The sequence below is a fragment of the Chinchilla lanigera genome, unplaced genomic scaffold (assembly GCF_000276665.1).
Source record: "Chinchilla lanigera isolate Chin_1 unplaced genomic scaffold, ChiLan1.0 scaffold00007, whole genome shotgun sequence".
Taxonomy (NCBI): Eukaryota; Metazoa; Chordata; class Mammalia; order Rodentia; family Chinchillidae; genus Chinchilla; species Chinchilla lanigera.
The window spans coordinates 13996283-14015623 of NW_004955408.1; the positions used below are offsets into that span (position 1 = coordinate 13996283).

The following is a 19341-nucleotide window of genomic DNA, read 5'->3' on the forward strand; positions in this document are numbered from 1 at the left end:
GGCAATTTAACCAGTTTATCAACATAATTCACCTCTCTCTGTCAGTATCTTTTGTGCCAATTTAATGTTTCCTTGGTATTTTTGTTTTATTACTTTTTATTGGTTTTTCACTCCTTTTCAGTTCCAGACACTTGGAATGTATATGTGCTATTTTTGTCCACAACTCAAGGACAAATGGCATGTGATCTACCGTCTGTGGCAGTAATTCATACTTTTCCCAATTTAGTAGATCAAACACAGTCACCCCTCTTTAACCATAGTTTTGGATTTTTTTTTTTTTTTTGGTCTTTTTGAGACAGGGTCTCACTATGCAGTTCAGGCTGGCCTTGAGCTTACTTTGTAGCCCAGACTGGTCTCAAACTCACGATCTTCCTGCCTCAGCCTCCCGAGTGCTGGTATTATAGACATGTACCACCAAAGCCAGCTAGAAATTTTCTTCTTACACTATTACATTATGAACTTACAGGGTTTTTTTAAGAAAACAAAATTGTACCACTTTCCAGTTTTGTCATATTAACATTTAGAATGTCTTTATTGTACTTGTCCACAGTGATGAAGCACTTTTAACACACATTTGGCTTAACATCTTTAGCTGGGCAGGGTGGCACAGGCCTGTAATCCCAGCACTGTGGAGGCTGAGGCAGGAGGATCACCATGAATTTGAGACCAGCCTGGGCTACACAGCAAGACCTTGTCTCAAAACAAACAAAATTATAATAATAATATTCATATTTAATATTACATGGCAAAATAAAACAGTATTTATTTGTCCAATTCATTGAATATTTGGCGTGTACCTTGACAGTTTAAAACTGCATAAACTACTTGGGCGTGGTGGCACATTCCTATAACCCCAGCACTCAGAAAGCTGAGGCAGGAAGATCTCTGCAAGTTTAAGGCCAGCCTGGGCTATGTAGTGGGTTCACGCCCAGCTTGAACTGCATAGCAAGACCCAGTCTCAATTAGAAAAGAAAAGAAAAGGAAAAGAATTGTGGGGTCCCAAAGCAATGGGAAGCTGGAGAGAAAAAGCTACAAAGAATGGCTTTCACCCCAGATAGCTCACTTGAGATGTTAGTAAGAATTGCCTCCTCAGTATTCTATAGCCATGATGAGGAGGAGGCCAAGGAGAGAAAACAAAGAGACCGAGAAAAAGCAGCTGCTTTTGCTGCATCACTAAGAGAAACAGATCCCAGGTCTGATTCCCGGGGCCCCAAGAAGAACTCGACAACTGCATTCATCTGCTACCACTGTTAAAAGCCAGGCCACCTCAAGAGGAACTGCCCTAAGAGGCCCCATGGGCCATGCCCTGGATGCAAAGGAGACCACTGGAGATCGGTCTGCCCTCTGAGGTGGAGGCCCCAGAGCTCAGACCCATGCTACCAGTTAGTCCAACAGGAATGAGAGGGCTTGGGGCATAGTCTGCCTTCTCCCTCTGGCCAGACCATCATCTCCATCGAGGAGTCCTGGGTAATCATGACTATGGAGGAACAAGAAAACAGCCTGTTGCTAGACACAGGTGCAAGTCTCTCGGTCCTTCTTTTCAATCCTGGCCTTCCTTCCAGCCATCATACCTCAGTGAAAGGAGTCACTGGTGAGGAGGTAATATGCTATTTTTGACAACCCTTAGGCTGTAACTACTTATTAGATCCTTCTTGCATATCTCTGTCTTCCTGAGAAATCACTTTGAAGATACCACCATGTATTACAGCAGCCATTGATATTTTCTTACGAATCTATCCATAACTGTGTAAAGTTTGTAATGTTCCTATCCTATTTCATAAATGGATGTATGTTTATTATTATGTGTTTCCAACAACAACCATTGAGAATAGTTAATGATTTTTCAATAGGTCACTCATGTATAGCTCTTATTTATTTTCTTTAGAAGCCACTTTGAAGATACCAAAGTATAGTACAACAACTCTTGATAATCTCCTACCTCTTTTGCCTCTAACTCACTATTATTTGTCTATTTGTTTTCCTGAGAAACTATTTTGTAGATAATAATATGTAAAACGATAACCATTGATAATTTCCTACCATTTTGTCTGTAATTTGCTAAGTCCCCCCTATTATTATGTTATCCTTCTTTTACTCTTTAAAATAAAAAATAAAATAAAAAAAAGAAAAGAAAAGAAAAAGAAAACTGCATATACTGAAAATTTTAGATGTATTTTACAAGTCTATTTTTGCATTTAGTCTTACTACCCTACATGTAGCAATTTTAGACTTAATGCTCCTTAACTAATTTTAGTGATTATCTTCAAACCTTTTGTGTGATTGTCTCCTTACTCATTATTTTTTCTGTTGGCTGCAGTAAATCATTGAGCAGATTCTTCAGAGAAAGTTCTTGGTCAGTATACTTAACCCCATGGTGTCTGAGAATGTTTTCCAGCTGCCTCCCTATAGCAGAAATAACTTGGCAGGGTATATACTTCTTGGTTCAGAATTATTTTTTCCTTACAACTCTATAGATACTGTCCCACTGTCTTCTGGCATTTAGAATTGTAAGAAAAAAATCTGGGGTTAATCAGACTTCTGCCTAGATAACCTGCTTTCTCTGGATACTTGCAAACCTTTTTCTTTATCCTTGAAATTTAAAAAAGTCACCATATATATTCAGGTGTTGCTTTCTTTTCATTAATTTTTTTTGTCATTGTTGGGTTTTTTGTTGTTTGTTTGTTTTGGGTTGGGTTTTTATAGGAGGTCTGGGGTGTTTTTGTTTTTGTTTTGTCTTTTTGAGACAAGGTCTCGCTGTGTAGCCCAGGCTGACCTCAAACTAGCGGTGATTCTGCCCCAGCCTCCTGAGTGCAGGGATTGCAGGTGTGTATCACCACACCTGGCCTTTTCATTAAATTATAAAGGCAACCCATGAGACTTCATTTGCAGGCCTACTTCGTACTTCAACTCTAAAAATTTTTCTTCATTTAGTTCCTTAATTCTTGTTTCAGCTTCATTTGTTTTGATTTCTGGATCAGTTATTTTATGACGTGTAGGTTGTATCTCCTGGAAGGCCCTTTACGTCCCTCTTTTTCTCTTCTCTTCACGTCTTAATTTCTTTGGGCTTCTTCTCTGCATTATATGAGAATTTCTCTTTTTTTTGCGTTTACTTCAGCAGTTTTATTTGTGACCAGCCTGTTTACGTGCTTCCTTTAACTTGCTAAAGTCTAAGAACTCTTTCATTTGCTCTAATACCGGCTGCTTTATCACTAAGCACACACTTCTAATAACTTCTCATCTATGAAAATCAATACATCTGTTTCAAGAGAAGGAATTTTCTTGATTACTTAACTCTGTTCTTTTTGTTGTTGTTTGGGTTTTTTTTTTTTTAGTGTTTGTTTTTGAGACAGGGTCTTGCCATGTAATTCAGGCAGGCCTTGAACTCACTGTGTAGCCTAGGCTGCCCTCAAACTCAGGGCGATCCTCCTGCCTCTGTCTCCTGAGTGCTAGGATTGCAGGCATGTGCCACCACACCTGCCTCCTGGTCATTCATTCTTTTCCTCTGCTGACTTCTTCGTCAACCTCAACATTTTGCAACCCCCCTGGATCTTAGTCTCTTGTGAGGCTTCTTTCTATCTTTTGTCTCCCTTCATGCTCTTATCTAGGTCTAAAGCTTTACATACCATCTCTAGATTAGCTTGGTGTGTCCGTGTCTACTCAAGCAAGGCCAGATGCGGCGCACACCTATAATCCCAGCTTTTCAGATGGTGAGGTAGGAGGATCACAGATTCAGGCACGCCAGGGCAACATAAAGAGACCCTGTGTCAAAATTCAAAAGTAGCGAGGTCTCGTGGCACCTGCTTGTGATCCTGGCTCTCGGGGCGGAGGCAGGAGGATTGCCACAAGTTTGAGGCCAGCCTGAACTACATAGTGAGACGCTGTCTCAAAAAAATAGATAAATAAAATGAAATAAAAGAATATAAATAAAATGCACTTCCTGGGTTAAATCCCAGGTACCTCAAAAGAAAAAGAAATTAGAGCAATGAAATATTTGTACAATTATGGGAAACCAAAGGAATGTTTTTCTAAAGAGCCAAAATTAACAACTTGCACACTATAAAACAAATGAGTGCTGTCCGTGTGCTGTAGTCCCTCTCTAGCTCTACTTCTGTTGTTTGGAGTCCCACACCCCCTGGAGTTGTCCTCCCTTCCTGCGTGTCTGGTAAGCGTGGTGCCCCTCTGCCCTTACTCCCTAAAACCTGAAGCTCTTTCTATCCTAATAAAAACATTGCTGTCCACTCATTCAGCGAAGGGAAAGCCTCTGGTGTTGTCCCCGGTCTCTCTCCTTTTGCACCACACATCTGACTAACTGTCAGGTCCCGCAGGCTCGGATTCGGATGTGCGTGTCATCACCGTGACCAGCGTAGACCAGACCAGCTTCGTGTCTCACCTGGACGGCTGCAGGAGCCTCCGCGCTGGCCATGCTGCTCTTTGGCCACCACCCTGCAGCCAAAGCTGTCCTTTAAAAGTGCAGACTGCGCTACGCTTAAACTCGCTTTGGGGACAGCCCCGCTCCCTCCCTCCCCCAGAAGGCCCTCCCTCCATGACCCGGCCCTTCCTGTGTCTTCAGCCTCATTTCTCCGCAGCTCTGGTGCTGCTCACTGGCCAGGGCGATTCATTCAGAGCGCGTGCTCCTGCCTGCCCCACTGCGGGGCACCAGCCTGCCTCAGGTGCTGCTTTGCGCGCTCTGAGCACCGCGTTAGCGCATCATTTCTGTGCACATCGCTTTCTCTTCCCTCGTGGCGCTCTGTGAAATTGTGTCCCTGTGTGGCTGCCTGCTCTCACTGTACTAGAACAGTAGGAAGCTTCATTAGATCCGGGACGTTGTCTTGTTTACCACAATACCCTGGACATGCTAATTAGATACATAGATTAGCTACTAATAAATGTTTCATATCAGCATGACTGAATGAAAGTTAAGGGCATATTATGTGATGAGACAAAAATGTTTTACAGCCAGGACATTGTCATCTAATAGGAAAAGAAATGGCTCAAAAGGGAATAGAAGAGATAGAGTATACATGAATCAAAGCAAAGTTAGCCAGGCCTGATGGTACACACCTGTAATCCCAGCACTCAGGAGGCTGAGACAGGAGGATCACTATGAGTTCAAAGCCAACCTTGGCTACATGAGACCCTGTCTCAGAACAGACCAACCAAAAAACCCCATCAAAGGATTATTAGGGCGTTTGTTGCTGAGTGCAGGAAAACACACTTTACGCCAATGACAGAAAGGTCCTGAAGCAGTACTGTGAAGGGACAGTGAGAGTTCAACCAGAAGTGTAACCTTGGTAGTTAAGTCCTAGAAAAAAGAGAGTGACAGGACTCCGCCACCAGAGCATCCCTCAGCCCCGCACGTCTCCCTCTCGTTCGTCCACTGTGCACCAAGTCTGTGTCTCGCCTGTTCTGAGATGAGTAGAAGGCAAGGAAACAAAAGCAGGACTGGGACGTAGCCCAGAGTTCGGCAAACTAAAACCGGAAGCCAGATCCACCTGCAAGCTGTTTTTATACAGCCCACAAGCAAGGAATGACTTTTACATTTGTAGATTAGAAATTAAATCAAAAGAAAAATAGTATTTCATGGTATGTGAAGATTACTTGAAACTAAAATTGCAATGTCCAGAAGCAAAGGTGTATTGAAGCGCAGCCACCTGTGTGTGGCGTATGGTCTGTGTTAGCTGTCTGTCTGGCCCACAGGTCTGAAAATCTCCACTGCTGTGCCCCAGGCAGGAAAAAAGTCTGCCACCCGCAGGCATGGACCTGGACCCTTGGCAGATGGTTGGTGAGGGAATTGGGCCCTGCCAAAGACTCTTGGGCCTGCTCCTTTTGTGAAGTCATTGTTTTTCTCCTTTTGCAGCAATTCAGTTGAACCCCAGCTACATCAGGGCACTGTTGAGGCGAGCGGAATTGTACGAGAAGATGGACAAACTAGACGAAGCCCTGGAAGACTATACAGCTGTACTAGAGAAGGATCCGTCCGTGCATCAAGCAAGAGAAGCTTGTATGGTAAAACATATATATTAAGTGTTTTTCTTCTACTCTCCTACTCAGTGAATCCTAAATAACCCTCTGGGACGTGACTAAATTCCATGTTTAAGCTTAGCAAAATACATGGGAGCTCAGTCTTTGAAGTGGGGGCTGCAAACGCACTGTGACCATGCGCCGTGTAATAGCCGTTCTGGAAGAGGCAGGTGTAACCCTCAAATCTCCAGGAATGACAAGAAGTGCATCTCACCATTGCTCGGGGGAAATCTTACCCGCTGCAGTTGCTCAGACGAGGCCAAAGTGATTCTTAGCCTTATGGGCGATGCAGTTCCGGTTCCTCTCGTCTTTATCCTCACTCAGTCACCGTCGTATGTCCTGTCACCATGCACTCTGCACGTTTCCAGCTGAACGCGGCCTGAGCCAACCTCACCTTCCTTGTAATGCCTGTTATTGTTGTCCTTGGCACTGCCAATCCTTCTGCTTCCAAACCTCTAATTACTTTTATCTCAGGTGTGATTAACTAAATGTCTGCATAATAAAATGTGTGGACATGGAGTAGTAGGAAACATGCTAATTTTCATAGTTTAAAATATAAAAGCAATTTGAGTGGTGCACGCCAGTAATCCCAACACTTGGGAGACTGAGGCAGGAGGATCCTTGTGAGTTCGAGGCCAGCCTGGGCTACAAAGTGAGCTAAGGCCAGCCTGAACTGCGTAGCGAGACCCTGTCTCAAAAAGACAAAAACAATTTGAAACTAATTTTAATATTTATCAGACTTGTTAACATATCTCTGAATGGAAGTAAGGTTAATTTAAATATGACATGAGGCAAAAGAATAAAGTTCTTAAAATCGGGTCTAAATTATTGGTAGCCATTTTTTTATCAGGTTTTAAGCCTTCTGAGAAAGGAAGAAGGCTTACGGTACCCCTGAGCTACATCCCCAGCCCTTCTATGTTTGTTTTTGTTTTGGTACTCTGAATAGAGTCCCAGGCCTTCATACTGATCTGCACCCCCGTCCTTTTTATTTTTTTGACATAGTGTCTCAGTGAGTCACTAAGTTCCCCGGATTAGCTCAGACTGTGATCTTCCTGCCTCAGCCCCCGCCCCCAAGTGCTGGGTAACAGGTGTGTGCCCCACACACGGCTTCAGGAAATGTTCTGTTTATATTATTTACCACATTTTCCTTGAAGTCCACTTACTCTAGGCATTGTGTTAGGAACTGAGACTATTAACAGTGAACCAGATAAAACTCTTGTAACTTACCCACAAACAAACACAGTACAGTGGTGCCTCGGTTCACAAGCTCAGTTCTTTCCACAATTCCGGTTGCAAACCGAACCAAATTTCCACTTAAGGTCAACATCGAACCTAACCATTCAATTTGATTTGGTTCTCATCCAGTTTAGTTTGAGACCAGAATCATGGAAAGAATCAAATTCATGAATTGAGGTACCATTATATTTATATCTCCAAGCGGATCTTCGTACTTTGGAATTTTTGTTTGTTTGTTTGTTTGTTTTGTCCTTTTGAGACAGGGTCTCACTATGCCATTTAGGCTGGCCTTGAGCTCACTTTGAGCTCAGGCTGGTCTCAAACTCAAAATGATCCTCCTGCCTCAGCCTCCCCCGAGTGCTGGGATGACAGCCATGCAACAGCACGCCCAGCTCTGTACATTGGGTTTTAAAGGTTTCCCAAATTCAAAATAAAGCCAAAGAATTTTTCTGGTTTTTTTTTGGCGGGGGGGGGGGTGGTGTTTTTTTTTCCAGTACCGGGAATCAAACTCATGACCTTGCACTTACCAGGCAGGCTCCGTGCCGCTGAGCTAAATCCCCAGCCCCTGGCAAAGAATTTTTCACCAATCCTTGTTTCTGGCTTTTCCCACAGAGATTACCTAAGCAAATTGAAGAGCGAAATGAAAGGCTAAAAGAGGAGATGTTGGGTAAGTTTGTTCTCCTTTCTTTCTCTTGACCATAAACAGGTAGGAAATGAGGATGGAGGTGTTAGTACTTTTATTTACTAGAAGAGAGCGCAACAGTTCGAGTAGTTTTGAGAGCTTTCCTTTGCAGTGGCGGGTGGGCGGGCGCACCACTTTCTTAGTCATTTTCCTCTAGAAAGAGCACTGTGATTTAGAGAGGGTACCAACATTTTCAGAAGCCAAATTTCCATTGTCTTTCTGGGAATTTTTTACTTTCAGGAATGCAAAGATAATTCAGCTCTCAAGCTGAAATACCACCAAACTCTTCCCATGATTTCATAAGAAGAGTTGCGTTTCCTCACTGAACAACCCTTAAAGTCTTAGGTTCCTGAGGATGCGATCATTAGAGCTGATAAGGTCAGGGAGTTTTTGTTTGAAAAATGGCCCTGAGGTTCCCCTGAGTGTTTGAGAAGACATCAGCGGCCGGAAGTAGGAGTAAATAGTAAGAGACGATAAAGGGAACGAGAGAAATGGATTCCTTCGACCAGTTTTAGTTCTCTTAGTTGCTTGCCAAAGCATTTTATAGTGGGAATCAGAGATCTTCTAATAAACAGGCTGCTTGATTAAAAGGTGTGAGGTTCCTGGACAGAGACCTAACGTATTCTGGTTAAACTGCCTCGTATTTTCCTGCTGCTGTTTTGTTTGTTGTTTGTTTGGTGACAAGGTCTCACTGTGTACCCCACGCTAACTTAAACTCGCAGTGATCCTCCTGCCTCAGCCTCCTAAGTGCTGGGATTACAGGCTTTCACCATCACACCGGGCCAATCCTATTTATGTTTCGTTTTGTTGTTTTTGAGACAGTTCTCTCTCCCTTACTTGCTCGCTTTGTCTCTTTTCATACCACCCTCCCTAGTATTCTTCATTGCACTGTGCAATGGGCAAGATTTTGTGCATCCCTCGTACAGTTCCTTAGAGTTGCTTCTGCCATTAGGAAATACCAATCCTTTCTTCGGTGCCCCGTCTCTTTCGCTCTTGCTACTTTGACAGTTCTTGGTAAGGATTATGTCAGCCTCTCCTTTCATCTCAGAGCAAAAAAAAAGAGAACTTGGGACTGGGAGTTTTATCCTCTCTGTGCTTTGTGTGCTCTTGATTTGCCTTTTCCTCAGAGGAAAGCGAGAGTTAGCTGCATGGCACATTTCCTGCCTCTTCAGAGGAAGCTCAGTATTAGGGTTCCATTGTATGCAGTTTGGTTCCTCTGGGTGGCGGGAACGCCCCAAAGGGGCTATGCAGCTATACTGAAACTGCCGCGCTCTTACGGAGAGGAAAACAAATGGCATTCCTGATTATCCTCCAGGTGAACTGCCCTGTGCAGTAGGAGCCTCCAGAGAGAAAGTGCGCCTAACGAGTCATTTAGGTTACTGTGATCCAGGGCTGCTTGGAGGCAGAGAAATTAGTATTGATCAGAACTGGATCCAGTCTCTAGTTCTGAACAGTGGTCTGAGCACAGCAGTTCGGTGCTGGTCTCTCCCCTCGTCTGGTGCTTAGGGTCCTAGTAGTGGCGGACACGCGGCCGCCTGTGACGGAGGGAAGGCACCGGGTGTGCTGTAAGTGAAAACGAGAGCCCAGCAGTTACTGTCCAGACGGGGAAGGCGTAGAATTTGGCAGCAGATGCAAAGCGTAGCAGGTGGGTTACTTCGCTAAATGGTCCTATGTGGAGTGGAAGGAAGCCGCTTTGGTCTCTGGGCTCCCAGCCTGACTCAGTAAGAGGCAGGAGCATTCGGGAGTGCTGGGGTATCTTGGGGTGTAATCTCCACCGAAGGTCACTGCCTGTTTGCTGCCATCGTCACAGAAAGCGAAAGGTGAATTGTGCAGACCATGCCGTTCGGCTGTGTTCCTTTGCATCCCCTTGGCCATGGTGGTGTCAGGGCTGCTCTGTCCAGCACTGTCAGAATGTTTGTTCACTGAATGAATGGCCTTCTCCCTGATGCTGTGCTAATTTTGTAACTGCCAGAGCCACCCTGGGCCTCCCCTGCTGATCCTTTCCTCCCACTGCCACAGATTATTCACTCAGAAGCTCTGTTCTGAAGGCCTCGGTGGCCTCCTGTGGCATGAGAGCCATAGGCGCCAGGCCTGGCTCAGGAGCGCGGCAGGCTCCGCCCTCCTTCCTACCTCTCCGCCCTCCTTCGTACGGCTCACTGTCCCCACCTGCAAGTCAGTCCTCCTTTCCCTTGGTGCCTAGTTCAGATTAAATCCTGCCTCAAAGACCGCACACGATTCCTGGTCCCTCTGCCCGCCCCACTCCAGCCATCCCCGTAGAAACTGCCCCTCCCCGCCGGCTCCGTAGGAACTTGCTTTTGTGTGTGTGCTCCTGCAAGGCCTCGTGTTCTCGAAGGCAGGCATGTGGCCGCAGAGGGCTGCCTCCCGCTTTGTAATCAGGGAGAACACAAGATCAGTTGGTGTCTTCTTGCTTCTGTTCACCCTGTGTTCATGCGAGTTTTTGCTTTTACTTTGCAGGTAAACTAAAAGACCTTGGGAACTTGGTTCTCCGACCTTTTGGGCTCTCCACAGAAAATTTCCAGATCAAACAAGATTCCTCCACTGGCTCCTACTCCATCAACTTTGTTCAAAATCCAAATAATAATAGATAACAAGATCACAAGTTTTAAAAGAAAGTGTGTACTGCTTGCTGTCCGCAGGGAGCAAGGCCCTGCCAGCGTGCAGCTGTCAGAAGCGTCTTCTCTAAAAGGACAGCTGCCCGCTAGAGCCTAGCACCACCTCTCTGCTCCTGCGCTGTGATCGCTGCGTGTACTTGCAGCACCGTGTGCCGCATTCGGTCTCCATTTCACAGAGCTGCCCATGCAGCTGTTGTCCTGCCCAGCAAGAGGCCTGCCTGTCCAGGTTGGCCTCTGGGCCGCACACAGCCACCATCCTGGAAGAGGGCGCTCTCCCTAAGCAGCAGGCTGGGAGACAGTAGATGGGGTGGCAGGGTCCCCAGAAGCTGCCCGCCTCCCTGGCGCCCCCGCTTTCTGTGTTAATAAAGCTTCGGTGACAGTTTAGCTGGGCGCTGCATTTTGTATCCACCACAGTAGACGAAGCCGACTTCTGTGGCTTTGGGAGGCAATGCTAGTTTCAAGCAGGGCTGCTGATCATGAGTGTAACAAATCTGAGAGTTTTAGTTTCCTTGAAGATTTATCTTGACCACAATGTACTAGAATTCAGAAGTTACATCTTACAAATCATCTCAGGCCCATCGGGCATGGTGGTGCACATCTGTAATCCCAGCACTCAGGAGACTGAGGCAGGAGGATCGCTGAGAGTTTGAGATCAGCCTGGGCTACAAATTGAGCTCAACGGCAGCCTGAACTGCATAGCGAGACCCTGTCTCAAAAAGACCAAAAAAAAAATCAGGCCCATGCAGGTTTGTGCAGATGGTTATGAAACCAGTGGTCTTCACCAGGAATTAGTCCCCTACCCCAGTACTGGGGATTGAACCCACGGGTGCCTGACCACTGAGCTACATCTCCAGCCCTTTTTATTTTTCATTTTATGTCACTGAATTGTCCAACCTCACCTCAAAATTGCAGTCCTCTTGCCTCAGTCTTCTGAGTAGTTGGGATTGCAGGTATATACCACCATACCCAGCAACCAAGCATTGATCTTAATTTCAATTTAAAATTACTTATTCATACCAGGCATAGTGGCACACACCGGTAATCCCAGCACTTGAGAGACTAAGGCAGGAGGACCACTTTGAGGTCAAGGCCACCCTGCGCTATGCAGTGAGTCAGGAACTACATAGTAAGATGCTGGCTCAAAAAACCACAATAAATAATTAAATTGTTTATTGAGGAATGATAATATACATGTCCCAGAACAAAACCAGAGTCTTTTGGATCTCTTGAAGCCAGAGGTTTCAGGGAGTTGTTTTGCTCTGTTTCTTCCTGGTCATGTGTGGTGCTAGTGGAAAGCTTTCAGTCCTGGTTTGGGTGTCACAGGAGTGACTTGCAAGTTTAAGTGGGGAATGAATGACCGTGTGATTCTGTAAATGGCACGCAGTGATTCTGCTCCCACCGGCTGCGGTGGCAGCAAAGTTGTGCTCTTGATCTGCTCCTGGAGCCCCCGCAGCACGTTAGTGGACAGCGTTATGTTAACTCCGATTTGTGACACCGGGCTCTGACTGAAGTATCATTCCTTGGGGTTTACCAGGGAGGCAGAAAGGGCAAGAACGTTGTTCACTTTTCTTCGCCTTCTTGATGTTAAGCCTGGCATCCAGCTTTCCAAAAACTGTGAAAGATCACCCACGTTGTACAGAAACCTTGGCCAAAAGTTGCTGGTGTTAGGTGCTTCCTGTGCAGGCAGCCTTCTGCCGGACCAGTGTTTTTAAAACCGTAATCTTAGGATCCTTCCACAGTCTTGGAAAAAATTAAAGGGTAGGAGATGTAGCTCATTAATATGAATAATTTTGAAAATACCTTCCAGGACAAAGATACCTTTTAGTGAGAGGCCTGATGGCATTTTATAATGTTGCAAACTTTTTTTTCCTTTTGTTTTTTTTTGTGGCCCTAGGTATCAAACCCAGAAGCAGTCTACCACTAAGTTGTTTTTACAGTATGGGGATTAAACCCAGGGCCTTTGCACTGAGCTATATCCTCAACCCTTTTTTTTTTTTTCTTAATTTTGAGGCAGAGTCTTACCCAGTCACCAAGTTACTCAGGGTGGACTCAGATTTTCAGCCTCCCACAGTGCAAGGCTCACAGATGTGCTATCATGCCAGGCTTAGTTTTTTGGAGGGTTTTTGTTATTTAGTGCATGTTTGCAATACAAAAGTTAACACTGTTTTGGTGAGCTGAATTATTTTAAAATTGTATGATAGAGCCTCGGAGGTGCAGCTCAGTGGCACAAGCGCCTGCCTGGCAAGCACAAGGCCCTGAGTTCGATTCCTGGTACAAAAAATAAAATTGTATGATACCTTCTTCCCCCCACCAAAAATCTAGACCAGAATTTACTTTTTGGGGGGCTGGGTAATTACACTCTGTATATAATCTTAATCTAACAACACTGAAATGGATCATACTTTTGTTCTCTTAGAATTGCTGCCAGGCTTGGTGGCACACGCCTATAATCCCAGCACTTGGGAGGCCGAGGCAGGAGGATAGCCATGAGTTCAAAGCCAGCCTGAACTACCTAGCGAGACCCTATCTCAAAAAAAAAAAAAAAAATTGCTGTGAGGACCCTTAAACACATCCTTTATAATAGTTTGATTGCTGTTTCCCTGTGTGCCGCCACCCTGGGTAACTGTTGATCCCCAGCCGTGCCAGGTGAGGTTTCTGGTCTTAGCACCAGCATGGGCTGTTCTACTAGACACTGAGTTGGTACTAAACCTTGCAGAAAAGGTGGCGCTCGATGTGGCCATCCATTACTGTCCAGATTCTGCACCTTTTAATGCCTGTTTTCAAAAATGTCCTGTTTGCTACAACCAGTAGCCATCCCCTGAAGATAATCTCTGTACTTGGTAACACCCATGCCGCTTGGGGAGGCCTCAGAGCCGACTGACGCTACAGAGACTGCAGTGGGTGGCAGTGGACGCTGAATTCATCTCAAGGCCAGGGAATCCACCTGTTTCCCCTGTGTGCTTCCCGGAGTTTCTAATCCCGCTTAGCCACGTGGACTTTCTGCAGCGTGACTGCACCAGGCAGGCACTGCGTGGTTCTGGCGAATGTGTAAGGGTGTAGGGCCAGGCTGGTTTCTCAGCGGTGACTCAGAACACAGCCGTGTTCCTCTGACGCTCGAAATGATCTTCTCCAAGGGCCGCTGTAAGCCAGGGGGGCCCGTCTCAGCCGACAGCATGTCCTAGGACAGCAGGCATGGACCTTCGCCTGTCAGCCTTTGTCTCCTGACTTTGAAGTTCGTTTTTACATCTTTCTTGGATGTATCTTGAGACTTTTAAATACCCCTAACTTGTCCTTTGCTTTCAGCTGCCTCCCCACCTTTACAGCAGATTTCCATCTCATGTCGAGCTTTTGAATCTTTATTTCGCATGAACAGCTTTTCTGTTGGCTGGAGCTACTGCAGAAAGTTCAACCAGAAAATTGAATTACTATAGCAAATTCACACTGCGGCTGCCTGTGTGAAGTGCGCTGTTGGATAGCTCATTTTACATCATGGATCTAAGCTATCATTAAATTCACGTACTTTTTTGTTGTCTTTTTGAGACAGGGTCTCGCTATGCAGTTCAGGCTGGCCTTGAGCTCACCTTATAGCCCAGGCTGGTCTCAAACTCAATGATCCCCCTGCCTCAGCCTCCCGAATGCTGGGATCACAGGTGTGCATCACCACGCCTGACCTCACATACTGTTCTTAAAACATCAGTGGGGCAGAAGGGAGGGCTGAGAATGAAACCCAGGGCCTCACACATACCCAGGTACATCCCCAGCACTTACGAGGCAAAGGTGGAAGGATTGCTGGGAGTCTGAGGCCAACCTGGGCCAATCTGAACTCCACTGTGAGACCCTGTGTCAAAAAAAGAAAAAAACCTGAAAGGACAATTGTATCAGGAAGAAAAGCAGGAAATCCCTTTTATCTGAAGTATTTACAATGACAAAGAGGCACTTGTACAACTCCTACATGATTCCAAAGCATGAATCAGAAATTACACTTCCATGCCAGGCATGGTGATGCACACCTGTAACCCCAGCACTCGGGAGTCTGAGGCAACAGGATCGCCAGTAGTTCAAAAGGCCAGCCTGAACTGCGTAGCGAGATGGTCTTACAAACCCAAAAAAGAGAAAAAGAAATACTTCCTTATCTGAAGACCAGTGTCAGTACTTTAAGCTGTACTCAAGCGTCTCTTCCACCAAGTGTTCCCTGCATCCTGCAGCTGTGCCTGCACACGGGCACCCGGTACGCGTCGTCCCGTCGGGAGTGGGCTGCAAACCCTCCCGCAGGCAGCACGGGGCTTACTCTCCTGGCTTCTCTCTAGTCCCTTTATCAGTGGAAAACCTGAGGAAGAGAAAGTGTCAGAACTAGCTTCCAGTGGCCGCCATTGTACACTGAGACAAAAGTGAGATGGAAGAATGTCTGAAGTTAAAGACTCCAAAACACAGGCAGCCTTCTAAAGGGCTGCTTCGGGGGAGTGAAGGGGAGGGATACACAGACCTAAATTTCTAGCTAAGTTCAAAAATCTCAGTTGTCTGACAGGTTTCAGGGGCTCGTGTTTTTCCTATTACAATCAAGTGTTTCTGTTTCTCAGATAAAATGGTTGCCTTCCTCTCAGACAGTGTTTTAAAGCGGCAGCTATTTACCCGTAAGGGTAGAACTCCTTAAAGTTACAGCAAAATAAACCACCAGGAGATGTCTGATCATATCCAACTGCTGAGGGGCAGGTTGTTTCCGTCGGAGAAGCGCTTGCGTTGGGCGCAGGGTTCTGACTAAACTGCTCGCCCTCCACCCTCACCCTGCAGAGGGCCCAGGACGCCTCCTAGTGAGCAGAAACCTGCAGTCTGCTCTTAGGAAGCACCGCTGCTCCAAACGGCTCCCTCGGGTAAGGATTTAACCGTTAATTACGGCATGATAACATTTAAGAACTGACTTCTCAAGAAAAGAAATAAAAACTCCTAAGAACAAATGAAAAACTAACTCCTACAAAGTAAAACCATTTTTAAGTAACTGAATTTTAAAAAAATCAAAGACTTTATTGGATAAATGTTACACAACATTCTTCAACATGTAACTCTGAGCATACTTAGGATGAGAAACAACTTTTGTCATTCAAGTCTACAAAATGAAATAGGCTCGTGAAGATTTGAAGTACAGACAAAAGGTAGCATGAAGCAAAGCTTAAATATTAAGCAACTAAAGCAACAGAAGTAAAATAACATGGTAGGTCTAGATTTCAAATACCAAGTTTCATTTTTTAAAAAATGGATATATGGTTTGTAACAAAACGCCATTGAGAATTTGCCATGAGAAAAAAATAGATATTTAAAACCTGATCTCTCCCAATTCTTTTGCCTTTATACTATTATTTCTCAGTTATTTCCATCACTCTACACAAATAAAGAATTCTAAAGCTTAATGTAAAACTTCATCCTGCAGTCCATGTGTAATTCCACCATGGCTTGGGAGTTAAGAGTTCTTGAAGTGAGCCTGGAAGGTACTGCTGGTGTTAGGCGTCTGACACACGAGACCGACCGCCGGCCGGCCGAGTCCTCGGCCGTCAAGGAGCGGGCCCGACAGCACAGCCACCACAACTCCCTGCTGCTGGAGTTCCTGAGCTGACCGTTTCCAATCTGACAAAATATATACTTCATGATACGGCGTTTTCTAAAAAGACAATTTTTGAATGCATCAAACCTTTTCTCCCACTTGCCGTGTAAGTTTAATTTACATTAGGCTCACTAGATTCAAGGCTGCTTGCCTTTTCTTCTTGAGTTGTAAAACACACCCATAGCTACCGTACATGTCCTGCAGCTCACCCAGAACCTTGTTAGTCCTGAGCACAGGGCTATCGGGTAACTTCATACCCATCTGGGAGATCGCGGACGGTCTGAACACCGGAGCGCAGCGCTCAGTTACCTGTTGCTTCAAATGAATTTGTAGTTTTTCATTTTTTGGCATTTTTTTTTTCTTTTTTGTAATAAGTAATCAATATGGAATTTTTCTGGTTTAAAAAATACATCAGTATTGCCACTAAAAAACTTCAGTTTTATTATTAAAAGTACGGCACCATCAAATATAAAATGCCTTAAAAATGTACTACTAACAGGTCCATCTGGTTTGCTTGTGTTTTCTCCGTTCATTAAAAAAGAAAAATTACAGTTTTTCATATATGTACTTAGCAAAGATAAGAAAAAGTAGGGTCTCTATTAGGAATTCTTGTTCGATGCACAAAAAGTACAGGCTGTCGTTACGGGTCGGTTCTATGCAGAAAAGGTCCACATCAGAGGTCTGCTGCTGCACCTTTTCCGAACACGGTAAAGCAGGAAGGACAGAGACGATCGTGAGAGTTTTTCCAGCTCAGTAGAATTAAGAACTAGCTCTTGGAGTATACATTTCCACTCCAAGATCAACACTAGCCTATTCACTTGGAGTCAAAATATGAAAGGGAAGAATGTAGTTATGAAAATGTGCACAAAATGTTAAATACTAGTGGCAAATAAATACATCTTAATATGTTCTAACAAGCAAACATATATTCAAGATAATACAGCCCTGCTTTATTGAACAAACAAAAGAGCCAGATTGTGTGGGGGGGAGGGCTGGGGCACTGGCATCCTTTCAGCAGGACGTAAGGTAATGCTTGTGCCGGCAAAGGAGGAAACGCTGGCCGCGGCCTACGCGACTATTGCTGTTTCACAGGAGACCGTTTGGGAAATACCTTCACTCATTTCTAGACTGCTTGACACAAACGAAAGCTGAAGTATGGAAACTACTTCACTTCCGCACCACCCATGCCTTAGAGGCGTGTCCAGCTTGTACTGCAATCATTTCACATTCACAAGAAGTTACTGTCAGTGATTCTTCATACGTTCACTCAGGTGAGTTCTCCGGCTGTGTGTTCGCATCACTGTTCTCCTCACCCAAGCATAACTTATTGCGATAGTTTATTTATAAAATTTGCCCTAATACCTCTGTCTGGTTTGGTAAGGTCTGCAAGTGCCCCTTGACAGACTGTCGCTTCTGACCACTGCCTTAACGTTTACTTCTCAGTGCAGCTTTAAGGGTCTCCAATTTCATTCAGTCCTGACGCTCTGTTGTTCTGTCGCTGTGGCACAGGTCCGTGAGACCAGCAGCCTGCTAATGTCTCTGTGCTGAAATATAGTAAAGAAAAGAAACGGGGTTAAACACAAGTTATTATATGAGGAAAAAGTAGTCCTTGTTTAAATTAAGCCCTACCTAGATTGTGAGATCACACCTGATTTTTTCTTTTAAATCAAACTTCACCAGGGGAACGGGTGTTTTATTTTTGTCTTTCATTTCAGAAAACAGCTTACTGCCACTCTAAACCAACCACAGCATTTGTTTTATTTCTGAAGTATAACTGGCCAAATTCCAATACAAGTAAAATGCTAACGCTTTCACATCTGAGTCTTTTTAAATGGATATTTATTTTTGCCTAATAACTAGGGAAATTTAATTTTGTCCTTTGTTTTTATTTCTTTTGTTCCCCTCTTTTTTGAGACAAGGTTTTGCCAAGTAGCCCAGGCTGGCCTTGAACTTGCGATCCTCCTGCTTCTGCTTTCCAAATGCGGGGATTACCGCTGTGTGCCACAGTGCCAAGCACCTCGTATCAGTTGTCCTTTCGTAACAGTAAGTCAGGGTGGCTAGTGTAGGCTGCAAGGAAACACCGCTCTTCCTATGAGCTCTGTACTTTTTGTTGTTCTGGGTTTGGTTTGGTTTGGTTTTCTGAGACAGGATCTCACTATGTAGTTCTAAAAGCATGGAATTCTTGGTGATCCTCCTACCCCAGCCTCCTGAGTGCTGGGATTACAGGTGTGCCGCACCATGCCCGACTAGCCTATAATTTTAAGAAGCAAATTTATATACAGAAGCAGCTATGTAAAAATCTGATACCCGCCAAAGTCTACATATGCCTAGGAGCAAAAAAAGCGGGGGTGGGGGGGGTGGGGGGCAGCAGAGCTTGGATCCCTTGGGGCACTGATGTGTAGACCCTGCACATCAGAAGCCAGCAAGAACACCACTTTGACTAGAACACAACTTACGTACTGGTCAGATTGACCGCGGTGTCCCTTGTTTACCAGCAAACCTGATCATCAGAATACTCTTCGCTGTACTTTCAACAAAAAGCAAGGGGCTGGGGATTTAGCTCAGTGGCAAAAGCGCCTGCCTGGCAAGCGCAAGGTCATGAGTTCGGTTCCTGGTACCGGAGAAAAACCAAAAAAAAAAAAAGCAGGACTCTAAGCACATACTGCCAAGCAGCACAACTGCAGCACCTGTACCACCAACCCTTGGTTATACCTCTCAGTTTGGGACCCAGTACAAACACAAGTTTAAATTCCATGGGGTTTTGATTAAACCCATTTGTAAACCAAAGATATGATATCACAGTGGGCTATTAACACACAAAACAACAGGACACAGAAGAGGAAAAAAAACCACCCCATTGTTCCCAATATCTAACTTTCAAACATTCCAAAGTAGATCTTCCCCAGGACTTGACAGAACTCTCAATTTCATGCTAACTTCCAGCACTGCCACATTATGTTCGCTTCCTGGATCAAGGCCTATGAAATAAGTCCCCAGGACATTCTCACACACTTCTTTTCAGTGAACAATGGCTTCTAGCCATAAAGGCTGCACATAGCACTGTGAAAGGTGAACGGAGAAAAGGGATGATTCACACTTTTATACTGAATATTGAGAGACATTTTTACTTTCTAAAAGCAAGATACTGAACTAAGACTAAGAGGACTGCAGCACTA

At 44.9% G+C, this 19341-nt stretch overlaps 2 protein-coding genes across 6 annotated transcripts in view; one reads left to right on the plus strand and one right to left on the minus strand.

The window, feature by feature from the left end:
- Ttc1 (tetratricopeptide repeat domain 1) overlaps positions 1–10956 on the plus strand; it is a 40282-nt gene extending 29326 nt beyond the window's left edge. For both annotated transcript variants that reach the window (XM_005376252.2, XM_005376253.2), the window contains exons 6-8: positions 5858–6006; positions 7870–7924; positions 10415–10956. In XM_005376252.2, the coding sequence (XP_005376309.1) occupies positions 5858–6006; positions 7870–7924; positions 10415–10548 (338 nt within the window). In that variant the 3' untranslated portion in view covers positions 10549–10956. The remainder of the gene's footprint in view (positions 1–5857; positions 6007–7869; positions 7925–10414) is intronic.
- Positions 10957–11699: 743 nt separating this feature from the next.
- Positions 11700–19341, minus strand: part of Pwwp2a (PWWP domain containing 2A) — a 43168-nt gene continuing 35526 nt past the window's right edge. The window contains exons 6-9 of one of the 4 annotated variants that reach the window (XR_001232338.1): positions 17528–17709; positions 14341–14899; positions 13282–13966; positions 11700–12312 (exon numbers count right to left, since the gene is read on the minus strand). Coding sequence is in view for 1 of the 4 variants with exons in the window: in XM_013508924.1 (XP_013364378.1) it covers positions 17696–17709 (14 nt within the window). In the remaining 3 variants the exon portion in view is untranslated. Of the gene's footprint in view, positions 13967–14340; positions 14900–15566; positions 17710–19341 lie in introns of those variants that run through there. The other 3 variants (XR_001232339.1, XR_001232337.1, XM_013508924.1) reach the window with 3 other exon arrangements.